The following is a 13,285-nucleotide window of genomic DNA, read 5'->3' on the forward strand; positions in this document are numbered from 1 at the left end:
TCCATGCCCCATGGGTCATATCAGAGGAGTTCACCACCATATCTGCGCACACACACATACAATAGTTTTATGGTCATTGTGAGAGCAACCCTGTGGAGCAGTTTGGCTTGAATTATCCACCACAGCCTTCATGCAGACAACCACTGCACACACAGGAGCACAAACACCATCATGCTCATGTACTCACAAACATGCAGTACATGGATACACACTGGGGGGTTACCTCCCAGAGCAGAAGTACTGTATAATTATCTTATGGAAGAACACGATTGAATATTAGCCCTCTCAGCAGAGGATCTCCACAAACACACACACACACAAACACACAAAGTGTAAACACACAGTATACAGTTGCATATACAGTGGCAGTGATATTAGATTTCACCTGATTGAGTTTTCTGTTTGTCTGTTTCTGGAATGCAATAATGGCAAACACATGTTCAGCATGGCAGATCACCGGGGAAGCCTCAGTCTCTACGACACAATCTAATATCATCTACTCATAACTCAGCCTACACACGCACAAACACACACCCTTCATCTCTCTGACACACACACACAGAAAACATGCACAACTAATTATGCTGAATCTTTCCTAATGGAACCGCAGTTTAGATTAATGATGGTTTTGGGAGTTCAATACATTTTCATCGTTTGAATGTGTGTATGTGCACATTTTGTGTGTGTCTCTGGCACGAGGAGTGGGATATTAAGATCGTCTGGTTATTGGGTGAGCTGGGATGATGATGATGACGGGGGGTGGGGTGGTGGTGTCCCACTTAGAGTTTTTCCTCATCTGTCCTCACACACCTACGCTCGCATGGCTACCGTTCACTCGCATTATTATTAAACATCACGACACAAGAGTGGAAGCCTTTTTTGCTTATTCTTATCCTCTCTTGTTTTGCTCTCTTGTGGTTGTGCTTTGAGTTAGAGGATATATGCCGCCTTTCTTCTACTTATCTTGTCCTGCCTCGACTGTTCTCTCTGTCTCTCTCTGATAGTTCTTGAGGGTATCTTCCCATTTAATATGGGCTGGCACTAGCAGATGCCACATGTGCTCTCCTTTCATGCCAGTGAAGTACTTGCCACCCAGCCATTATTGATAGCAGTGGCAGCACTGCGGTGATTGGAGATTCCTGCTTATCAGGGCACGGATAGGAGCTGTCTATCTTCATTAAGACCCGGCCTATCGCCCTCATGTCCTCCTTTCTCACTCCTGCTCCATCTCTGTCTTTCTACATTTTGTTCTCACTCTCCCCATAAGTCTCTTTTAATGTCTTCCTTCCCCTTCACCCTCACTTAGCTTCATGTTTCTCTCCCGCACGCCCCCAGCTTCTTTCTCACTCCTGTGATTTTTCAATATTTTATAATTCCCTGCTTCCTTCCTCCTCCTCATAATTCGCTCCAATATGTTTACATTTTCCTTCAAATAGCTTCTTCATCATTGTTGGCATTTCATAAGTAACTACAAAGATAATCGGAGAGCACAAACCATCCCCAAGGCCAGGAGTTCAGTCTTCAATGATATGCAAATCTGCCAGTGCAACGCTATACATGTTTTGGTCCTAGAATTTGGTCAATATATTACTGCTTGTCCATTAGTTGTATTTCCTAATAATTGCCTGCTCGTGAGTCAGATCTGGATTGACTCCAAAATGTAATGGGTTTCTTCCCTGGCCCGTGCACCACCCTCCTACTTACCTTGCGAGGCAGCTGGATTTGTTGGAACATTATCGTGCGAATAGACATTTTGCCATGCTCCAATTTATGATTGGGGCTGAGCCACAGTCATTCAGACCAATCAGCATAAGCTACAGGTGGGGTTTAGATGTTGTTAAAACATGAGTTACATCTGAGCTGGAGAGTATTTCTTCATTTAAAGAAGAGTAGAGAACGGCACTTCTCCTGACTGGCTTCTGCACAATTAGTTATAGTCTATATTTAGTAATTACTTACTGAAAGTTGTAGTTGGTTTAAAGCCATTTTCTAGTCTTTTGTTTTAGTCAATGGAACTCTAATCATCTCCACCTACCGGCCACAAGTGTCAAACTATTTCAGTTTGACATCACAGAGCAAAAGGCAATCACTTGGCCTTTGCTATAGTTCAAAAACTGCTCACTGCTCAGCTTTAAGGTATATTTTGTGTTTGACCAGATGTTTTTTTCAGATTAAAAGTGTTGCTGCGGCCAGCTTTGCATTTTGCATTACAAATACTGCGGCAAGTGTTGTCTGTGTCACGCTTTGGAGAGTATAACCACCATTGTGTCTGCCCTCAGCTCGCCATTGCTCTGTCTGTGTTGGACTTGACTTGGACGTAGCCACGTTAGCTCGCTTTTCCTTCTAATGGAAACTCCAGCCTACTCTCACACCCAGATTCTCTCTCAGCCACTGATTTAGCGTACTCAGTACTCAGCACTGACTTATGGTAATTTGGTCAGTACTTTTAAAAGTGCCGTGTTCGTTCCTCAATCCTTATGGCAGCTGCACTTGCCAGCACACAATAGCAGCTTTATCACAGTGTAATTGTTGATGTCAGGGTTGTAAATCGTTTCTGTGCCCTGTTTTTGGCTGCAGTGGACATAGTTTGGGTTTGCATACAAGCTCACCTGAGGCAGCACTCTGCAAAGGCTGCCTGTATCTCTGCAACACACACACTGCCTCTTCTACATACAGTTTATACTTTGCATATACAACTAATCAGAGAGCACTCCCTGTCGTCTTGTCTGTTGCACACACACACACACACACACACACACACACAGGGTCATGATGGGTAATAAATTAAGAGCCTCTGAGGGGTGCACTGAAACAGAAAATAATTTCATAAAAGATTTTTGATTAATCACGCCTGTTTCAGACATTCAAGGTCAGGCTGTTTCCCTTTGTCTTCCCCCTCACAAGAGCAAACCTCTTACACTCACGCAGGGACACAGGCACATTTTTCTGTCAAATCCAATCCAATCCAGGTCTCATTTCCTTGTTCGGCCCAATCTGCAGACACAATGAGATTCTGTGTTGTGTCTCTCCATCCCCCTTAAGTGAAGAGAGAGAGAGAGAGAGAGGGAGAGATTGTGTGTGCATGCGCACTTGTGTGTCCTGCTGCTGTAATTGAAGTCGTAACTCAGAGCTAGCTACAGTGCTGCTGCTCCCCATGTAAATCAGTGGCTAATGCTAGGAGAGGCTCAGCAGTGCCGCCTCCTTAATGCGCACACGTACACGCACACACACACACACACACACACACACACACACACACAGACAAACACCAGCCTCTAGCCTGCACTAATGACCACTGTTCTCTGTGGTTTAATGAGCATAATGTGTTTTATGCTTATTGGCAGACCCGTTTCAATCACACACACGTGCACTCACATGTTCAGCTCAATCTGATGTGACTTTGTGCTCTCCCCTCTGTGGCAGCTTCGTTTTGGCCATTAATCTCCCAGAGTTCCCCTGCCCTGACCCCGCGCCTCACCCCCCCTCTTGTGCATCCGTTTCCCGTCTGGCCAGCCTGCGTCCAGCAATCACTCTGTCCGACAGGCAGGCAGGAAGAGGGAAGGTGCAGTCAGTGCATCAGTGTGTTCCTACTGATGGTGGAGAATGGGGAATTATATGGGTGCAGTATGCAAGTGTGTGTGGCTCTGCCTGAGTGTGTTCAAGATTACTGTTACGTGCCCAGATCCCCATAATTAGCCCAGTCTTAATGATATAGTAGGGGGAGTTGGAAAGGGGAGGAATGTGGAGTGGTAATATCCCTCTGACACAATGGGATCATAGATACATCGCAGCTATTAGCATAGAAATTAGGCTCCCAGTTCAGCAGAGGAGGCACTTCTCAGTCAGGGGAACCCCATCGCTCATTGCCTCTGACTAGCAGCTTGCTCTGATCTATGCCCCCTTTCACATCCAGACAGCCCGGGACGTGCAGCACTGTCTGCGTAAATTTTGTTTGTGTGTCTGTGTGTAGTTGCAGATGTTGGGTAGGTGCGGCAAGCCAAAGTGAGCTGTTCTGCAGGGGATCAGGGCATGTCTAAAGCCTTCAGCCCTGACATGCTTGGGGTCCTGGCCGTGGATTAGCCCAGGGCTGTGCTAATGCTAAAGCTAAAGGCGGAGCAGGCAGCCATTAAGACTATAAGTCCTTTGGAGTGGAGCTTGAGAGACTGCCTGCTGCTTTCCGAAATCCCCTGAGGAGCATGTCCTCACTTTCTGTCTTTTACATCTCTCTCATCTTTTCCAGGCTCTCTCCTCCCTCTGCACACTCACTCTCACTCCTCCGCTCCTCCGTTGGTAGGTGCTTGTGAATATCTGTTCAGTTTGTAGACATATCCCTTAACTTTCCTACTTTTTTTTTTTTTATTTCTCATCCCGTCTTCTTTAAAAAAATCACATCCTTCTCCCCGAGTCTACCTTTCTACTTTTATTCATCGCTCTCATCTCTTTATGTCTCAGTTTTCTCCCCGTCTCTTTCCCACTCTGGCCTCCTTCAGCTAAGTGGAAGCATTACATCTGTGGCCCAGTGGAAAGGTTGTCAGCTCAGTGGTTATTAAGTACATATTAGACTATATTTTAAAAGTGCCAAAATGTTAGGCAGGGACCCCACCAGCACCTCTGGTGTTCTCACTTCATTAAGGGCTCATTAATATTCATGAACCCACAGGTGATGCTGCTGAATATTCATTTTAGTGTCAGGTGATTAAACAGAGTGTGATCAGGAGAGACAGAGAGATCATGGTATTGTCGAAGAGAGGGGGAAAAAAGTGATGATTGGTCAAAACAAAGCCTGCAATGATGGGATAATGAGAGGGCTGATGTGTACATATCAACCCTAACTTTTTAGAGCCATTCTTGTATTAAAAAAAGAGATGGAAAATGAATTGAATTTCCTGTCCAGCCAAAGAATAAAGGGTAACATTCTTTGATTTTCAATCTCAGACTGTATTCTCCTCCTCTGAACACTCAGCCAAGTAGTTTCCTAACTCCTTTGAAGTTATCCTAAAATTTTGTTACGTGTGTGTGTGTGTGTGTGTGTGTGTGTGTGAGGGAGAGGGAGCTGTGGTTAGTGTGCGCTGCCATGCGACAGTAGCATCCTTAGCTGTAAACTTCTCCTCCCCCCGGACTCAAACTTGTTTTCATCCGCTCTGCCTCATAAACAACAGTTGTGTAGTGCAGCTTTTGGGGTTTGGGGTGCACTTTGCTATCTTTCTTCCTTATCAGAAGTGGGCTGATGTATGTAGCTGTTGTGTACTCGGCTCCACTGATAAATAAAAGGAATAAAGACAGCTTCGTCTCAACTCTGCAGTTCCTGTAGCTATTAAATGAGACAAATTGGCCACACATGGGAAGAGGGTGAGACGAGGGTTCAGCGAGCCAATTAGTGACTGTACTGTGTGGATTTCTGTGTATTGTAATCACGATACATGCCCAGCAAACTCCCTAAACATAAGTAGGGTAAGAGGCGCACTCTCTGGATGCAGCTCATATCATTACATCTACATCCCACCAAACACAATATTTTTCACACATTTTTCAGAATAAGAATTTTTTGAAAAGTTTTATTTAATCATGATTGGTGATGTTAATCGGGGTCATCCACATGTTCCCAAAGTCCTGTTTACAGGGTCCTATGTTCCTCAGTTCTATATTCCCTCAACATATCACACACTTAACGTCGGACTGATTTAAAATATTTACAGATATAATGAAATTGTGATATTGATTCTTCTATGTAACTTCTTTACAATGTAAATTATTTCCACCTGCGTTAAGCCTGGAGGGGATCATGCATTTGGTCTTGTGTGTGTATTCCTCACTCCTCTTAACCGGCTTTTAGGGGCAGCAAGTCATCAACTACTGCCTCAGTTTACCATCAAATCACAATCTGCTTTCAATCTGTTTTTGTCTCCAAGTGAGCTACGCTATTCTTCCCTCTGCATTGTATCTACAGTTGCTCTTTGTGGTATTTTATATATGTTCAATTCATCAAAAGATGCCAAACTCTATATATCAGTAGACAACTTTCTTTCCAAACTTTCCAAACACTATCTTTATCATTGCATCCTGTACATTGTTGATATGCTCTCATGTAAACTGAAGGCTCTGACCTTGTTTAATTGAGTCTGCATTTTATTATTGAAGCATAAGATCAGTGAGTTCGTCAAAGGTATCTTAGCCATGCCACATTGTTCAATGAGATGGGGTTGCCCTGGAAACCAGAGCCAGATGTATTGAAAGGCTGTCAAAGTTAACTTCAAAATTATTAGTTTTGTCTCCTACATGATCATACAGGAGCACAGTTTTTGCACTTTTTCCAATGGCGAAAGTTATCTGAAAAAGAAAAGAAAAGGGGAGTTAAAGGTTGGTGCACATAAAATATAAAATGGCCGTACACTTAAATGCTCACTGAGAGCAGGTTTGACTGGTACATGAACTAATGCAGAGCAGTGAGAACAAGTGTTCCCAATTATGGGTTTGTCTTACTTTGTGGATGCACCCTTGAGGCTCATTAAAGAAACAGAATAGTGAAGAACACGTGGCCACATTTTAAAAAGGTATTGACTGTCTTGCTGACACAGGCACACTCTTACTGTTTAGGGAATTCACATACATGAGCTGCCTTGTTAGCATATGATTGAGCTGTCTGCCTACACTGACTCTCTTCCCACAACATAGTGAATGTACCCTCATCTATATATATGTATACAAACTATATACATACATACATTCTGTATGCACATCATACAGAATTGTTAGCCTGTTTTCTACTGCTTGCGTCAGCAGATGCATTGATCTAACTGTGGTAGGATGGCTGTACTGTAGCTGAGGGAAGAAAAACCTCACTGTCAGTGGGAATGGACACGAGTCACAGTCCAGCCTGTCACATCGACAGGCTGGACTGTGAAGCCGCTGCTGTCTTGCTGAGACATTTCACAGCAAGACAATTCTGGAGGGAGTGGAGACTTCAGAAAGTTGTTTTTGGACACAGAAAGACAGTATATCTATTCTCACTAATTCTCTTCCACCTCTCTGCCCATGGCTCTTCCGTTTCTGCTCGAGTGACTACTTATTTACTTGTAATAGCTCATGATGCCACCTAATAGGGCTTGAATAATTAGCCTATTTTAACTTAGAAAAGGCATTTCTGTAAACACCGGTGTACGGCAGCTCGCTTTCAGCCCCCAGTTTTTCTCCTGGCTCCGGATTCAAACTTCAAATGGGAACGGCAGAGAATTGCTTTGTCCTGTGCCAATCCAATCCTGCATGGTTCCACTTCAGGAGGTTCGGAGGTAATTCTCCTGCAAAAAAATGATTGCCAGGATTCCGCAGGGCTCGGCAGTAATTCCGGATGGGAAGATTGTCAGGCTTCCTACCACGTCTCTAGTGGGTACCGAGGCAATGATGATGACTAATTTGAGATGCTAGCTTGAATTGTCGTTGCACAACAGGGTGGTCTGATGATGCCTTGCAGCCATGCATCTTTTGAATGCAACCAAATGTGTGCATACTGTATGTATAGTGCAAATACGCAGACAGCCATCACAAACAGTGATCATTTGAGCAGGCACAGCAATCTGTGGATAAGGGTGAGCTTTTCTGGGCAGATGGCTGTGACCCTAGGCAGTCAATCAGTTAGTCAGTCACAGCAAAGCTTAGCGTGAGCTAGGAGGGTACATGGATTTGAAGATGCAGAGGGTTGTTGGGAAGGAAAATGAAATGTAGACTTTTATATTGGGTCAGATTTATGTTCATAAATCAGCCAGACAACAAATTTTACATTACATTTTTGATACCTTACATTAAGGATTTTTGTTTTCACAAAACCTGTTCTTAATTTGACAAAAGTAATTTGACATCATCGTCTATAACCGAGTATGGATATTGTATTTGTGATACGTATGTATTTCTAAACTAAGTTTGTTCTGACAAATGTATGTCCAATTAATTGCAGTAAATACATTTGACAGGCTTTTTGTGCAAATTGACATAAAAAACCATCACATATTTATGGGTTGTCGTGTTCATTCACAGATCACCTGATGTGCTACTTTGACAATTCTGGCAGACATCAGTCCTCTGATCCAAAAATAAATCTTTCTCAAACTCTCATTTTGTAGAGAAGCAGTGGCAAAATGACATTCTGTGGTTGCATGTCTGCTGCTGAGATCAATTAAGGGAATTTGTTTCCCCAAATTAGGCTCAGCTGTCAGCGTGCCACAACTCGACAGTGCTACCAATCGGATTGTTAATGTTCAGTTTACAGTAAATATTGTCAAAGTTGGTTAAAGAGAGGGTCTGCGAGGTGTCTGTCAGTTCCAGTCAGAGGCTAGAAAGTGAGCTTTAGAAATACACTTATATGTGGTATTGTTTGACATCTATTGAAGCTATGTGGTATTTGAGTGCAGCTTAATACCATTGTGATTATGACAAACAAGCAGAGTTGTCTAATTCAAGCTGTATAATGGTGAATGTAAAATACAGCAGGTCCTATGGTATGAAAAATGAGCTAATCCTCCCCCCAAGCATTTGACAGCGGGGTCCTGGTCGCAGTCACACCTGATGTACCTGCAGCTAATCCTATCCCATAACCGATGTCGGTGTAACCAATCCTGTCACAACACTCAGGGCAGCCTCAGCTCCTTCCTGACATCTCAGTCACACCTCTCTATCATCTCCTCCTCTCCTATCTGCTCTCTTCCCGTCCTTGCTTGACTTTATAAAAGCATTCCCTCTTCCCTCTCTTGCTTTCAGTTTCTGGCAGGCTGACAGACCCCCTGCCCTGCTTTTGTCTTGTATCTTACCTAATTATATCCATAGCCCTGCTTTACAATCCAACCCCCCCTCATTCATCCTTGTCTCTTCGTCTGTTCGGCATCTTATCTTACATTCCTACCTTGATACCAACAGACCTCCTATCCCCTAAGCTCTGATTTGCCTGACATTTCCTCCTCCTTTTTCTTTCCCTTGTTTTTCTTTCTTTCTTTTTGTCACCTGCTTTACCCGCCCACGCACCACTATCTTTTCCTGCCCTGCTGCCACCAGAAATAAACCCAGCTACAGGTCGTCTGTCACAAAACAGAAACTGTATTGTGTACTTGTCACATTTCCCTGCACCCAAAGAAATGACTTGTCTTTTCTTTCTCCTTCCCTCCTGAAACTCCCTTCTCTCCTAATTCTTTGCAGAGAGCAAGCTGCGAGTGCAAAAGACCAACCAGTCTCAGGTGTACCTGGAGGACAGTCGCGTCAGGATCAATTGCTCCATCACCTCCCAGACCAGCCAGGACTCCCAGCATGCTGTGCTGTGGTACGTGAGGCGCGCAACCGGGTCAGAGGCCGATGAGCTCCTGCTGAGAATTGAGCGCTCCGGGGCCTTTGAGTACGGTGCCTACGCAGACGAGGAGAGACTGCGACGCCGAGTGCAGGCTGAAAGGCTGTCACCCCGCCTGTACGCGCTAACGCTGAACAGGGCGGAAAATAGCGATTCTGGGACGTACTACTGCCTGGTGGAAGAGTGGCTGAGCGACCCAGATGGAGCCTGGTATCGACTCTCCAGGGAGTCCTCAGGGTTCACGCAGGTTCTGGTCAGACAGCCAGGTGAGGAAACGGTCACAAGTGCTGTTGTCTTTAACAAAATGCTCATTTGTTTCCGCTGCGGGGAAGCAACTGCTGCCACTTTAGCCCCACATGCTGTCCTGCTTTAGACCAGTTGAACATTGTTAGCCCAATCCCTCCTCCCATTCTCATGTGCTCTGCTCAAGGCCTCAAGGCCGCCTCGCTCTCATGACCTTACACCTTCCCCCAGGCAGAGCTCAGGTGGCAAAAAATGGGTTGCAGCCATGCCAGCTGTCATATGCCAATGCCAGAGGGCAGAGCCTGGCTCAGACAGGGAACCTAATCCTCTTGTCCATTACTCTAAAACTTCCAATACACTCAAAGCCATAACATCACACCTTTGTACCTATAGCTAACCAGACCCTGACATCCCACCTCATAGCGGTTATCTTAAGTACTCTCCGTCTCATATCTTATTCTCTTCTTGACTGATTTTCCCCTCATTCCCATCCTCTTACTCTTACCATAAATCTGTTTCCCTTCATATACAATCCCCATGCCCCCAAATGCAAATAAATAATAGCAATCCATCTTGTCCTTGACATTCCCTTTTTTTTTTTTTTTTTGTATGAATCGTCTCCACACACCAGCTGAAGGTGACTTTTTTTCAGACATCTCTGAGAGCAGTCTTCGTCTGCCAGGTGTCCCGTTTATAATGCAGAGTGAAATTCCTGATATGGCATCTGTCCAACTTGAACGTGAGGATCAAAACGTCTGGTCATAAACCACTAGGGCAAGGAAAATGCTTGTATTTTATGTAGGCAGTGAAGACAACACTGCCCGAACAGTTTATCGAGCCACAGCATACAGACAAATACAGAGATCTACACATTTGTGCATCTTTTATACGAGGCATATTTGTATAGGACATTGATTCCTTTTCATACTTTAGTTTGACCTCTGACTAAAAAGTTGGCGCATGGTTATATGAAAAAGCTCACTAGGGAATGGGTTACTTATTAAAGACTGAATCAGGTCAAGGTAAAGTATTTTATTTATAACCGTATGGGTTTTTACTTTTAATGATACATAAACATGTACATAAGATGAATAGAATATGCTGTGTAAACATCATGGATATTCATTAAGGTGCTAAAAAATGCATTCACCTAGGAAGTCATCCAGAAATCTGCCTGTCGGGAGAAAAGATGAGGGGAGATGTATGCCAGCACTTGTCTCTTTTTCTGCTCTCCTGCTGTCCTGTCTGCCTCTCGTTTTGCTTTAACAAGAAGACCATTCCAAACTGTGTCTGAGAGGAGCCTGAGCAAGCCAGGTCTTTACTGCCATTTTTTTTGTAACTGCAGTGGAACTGGGTCATTGTACCACCCCTGAAGGGGTTGTAGCATACCCATGCAGACAGACAGACATGCTAGCCTTGGGGTAGGATCTAACCTTGCTGGAAAGCTGAAAAACTAGTGATAGCTGTGGGCAGCACTGTGGGATTTATTTATTTTTGTCTCTTGTTTGCACATTTTTAAAGTTTGCGTCCCTCTTGCAGAATAATTAGCTGTTTTGTGGTATTTATTTGAAGGTCGAATTAGGGCTGCAACTAGCAATTACTTTGATTAGCTAGTAATCTGCTGGTTGATTTCTCAATCTTTTTATATATAAAATGTCAGAAAATGGTAATAATTGCCGTTCGCAATTTCCCAAAGGTTAAGTTGCTTGTTTCTTCTGATCAACAGCCCAAAACAGAGATATTCAGATTACTGTCACACCAGACAAAGAAAATCAGAAGCTTAAGAAGCTTTAAGTGAACCAGCAAACGTGGCATTTTTGCTTGAACGAGTGATTAATTGGTTATTGAGTTGCCAATTCGTTTTTCACTTCCCAACTTATCCATGTATTGACTAATCATCTCAGCTGTACTTCAGATTCTTGAAAATCCACAGATACTGTACATTTTGAGTAAACAAACTTTTTCTGCGCCCATCTGTTTCTCTTTCTCTTTCTTATTTTCTTCGACCTCCGTAGAAGTTCGATTGCAGGTGGAGGAGATGGAGTCAAACGTGACCGTGGAAGAGTCCAGCTCTATCCGACTGGGCTGTAGCATTCCTTCCCAGTCGTCCCGAGACTCCCGCTTCTCTGTGTCCTGGTATGTGGATCGCTCCCAAGACACTGACGATGAGGAACAGCCAGGCGAGGAAGAGGAAGAGCAGGAATGCGTGTTCTCCATCGGCCATGATGCCGTTTTCGGAAATGGCAACTGCAGCCCCAGAGAGGAGGCAGGGCCGAATTCCCGCCTGCAGTTTGAGAGGATGACCTCCGACCAGTACAGCCTGACCATCCAAGGAGCGCGGCCAACAGACACAGGCCGGTACTACTGCCATGTCGAGGAGTGGCTACTTAATCCCCGCAATGCATGGTACCGTTTGGCCACCAACAACTCTGGGTTCACTATCGTCAATGTGCTGCAACAAGGCAAGTTGGTATTAAATCTTTGAATGAAGGTGAAAATTAACACCGTGGCAAAATGCATTTATCTGCTGCATCTTTGGATGTTTCATCTCGTGTATATTGTCATATTGCCCAATCCCAATATGCCCTCTGTGCTACAGTAAATATTATAGGCCAGCTCTCAGCTCTCCATATATGTCAGTCTTCCCCTAGATGATCTGGCCTCCTCACTTGCTGCATTTATTTTTAAGATGGAAAACAAGCCCAGTTAAAAGCAGAGCCAGAGATGGCCGCCCACTGTTAAACATTTAAATGGTGTCAAGAGCAGTGCTTGAATCTAAAGATGTCAAATGGATTCATTCACAAGTGTCAACAACTAGATGAATATAATTAGAAATATAATCTGAAGGAAGGGCATTTAATATGTAATAAGAGTCATGACAACCAGAGTATAATTTCTTTAAAAGTCGTCGTCTTGGAACCGTATCAAGGTTTTTTGAAAAATGTTTTTTGTATCTGTGAATACCTTTTTTTAATTTGTCTATTCTCTGTCGACAGTGTCCACTCTCCAGTCAGTGGTGTGCTCCAATGACTCCCTCTTCTACTTCGTCTTCTTCTACCCCTTCCCCATCTTCGGCATCCTCCTCATCGCTGTGCTGCTGGTGCGCTACAAGAGCCGCAACAACAGCAAGAGCCAAGAGGGCAAGAACGGCGCGCCCCTCCTGTGGATTAAGGAGCCTCACCTCAGTTACTCTCCCACCTGTCTGGACCCACCCGCACTCAGCCTGCACCCCGGCTCCGTCGACTAAGCGGGGGGCCCCCCCGACCCCTTCCTCGCGGACTTCGCGGATCCAGCCTACACTACGCCAGGGAGCAGATCTGGACTCCACCTTCAGACCTTACCGTTGTTCACTGCTGTGTTGAATTAGTCAATCAGTTGATCAGTTTAAAAATTCCTACCCTGGTGGCTACCTGTTTTATGTTAGCGACTACGTGTGTTTGGGTGTGCGAGTGTGTGTGGACTGGAATGGATGTGCCATGTTAGCACGATTAATTGTGCAAGTGTGAATTGAAGGGCAAGAGAGTAGAATGAATCTCTCATTTTTTGTTTTCTGTGAAACTTAATCTCATAGCTGCATTTTGATTTTTATTACTTTTGAATATTTGTCTATTTTTCAAAAGAGAAAAAAAAACTGCGCACATAAGATCTTTGGCCAATCTGGGAAGAACATTTAAGAGAAGGAACTCTATAATCGACTCCGCCACTGAGTGGATGCCA

The 13,285-nt window shown here is 44.3% G+C and overlaps 1 protein-coding gene across 1 annotated transcript in view; it reads left to right on the forward strand.

Annotated features, from left to right (window-relative positions):
- Positions 1 to 12,815, forward strand: part of igsf3 (immunoglobulin superfamily, member 3) — a 47,772-nt gene extending 34,957 nt beyond the window's left edge. Inside the window, exons 7-9 of the mRNA XM_070838399.1 lie at positions 9,181 to 9,591; positions 11,584 to 12,030; positions 12,565 to 12,815. Of these exons, the coding sequence (XP_070694500.1) occupies positions 9,181 to 9,591; positions 11,584 to 12,030; positions 12,565 to 12,815 (1,109 nt within the window). The remainder of the gene's footprint in view (positions 1 to 9,180; positions 9,592 to 11,583; positions 12,031 to 12,564) is intronic.
- The last annotated feature ends 470 nt before the right edge of the window (positions 12,816 to 13,285 follow it).

Source organism: Pempheris klunzingeri, chromosome 10, assembly GCF_042242105.1.
Source record: "Pempheris klunzingeri isolate RE-2024b chromosome 10, fPemKlu1.hap1, whole genome shotgun sequence".
NCBI lineage: Eukaryota > Metazoa > Chordata > Actinopteri > Acropomatiformes > Pempheridae > Pempheris > Pempheris klunzingeri.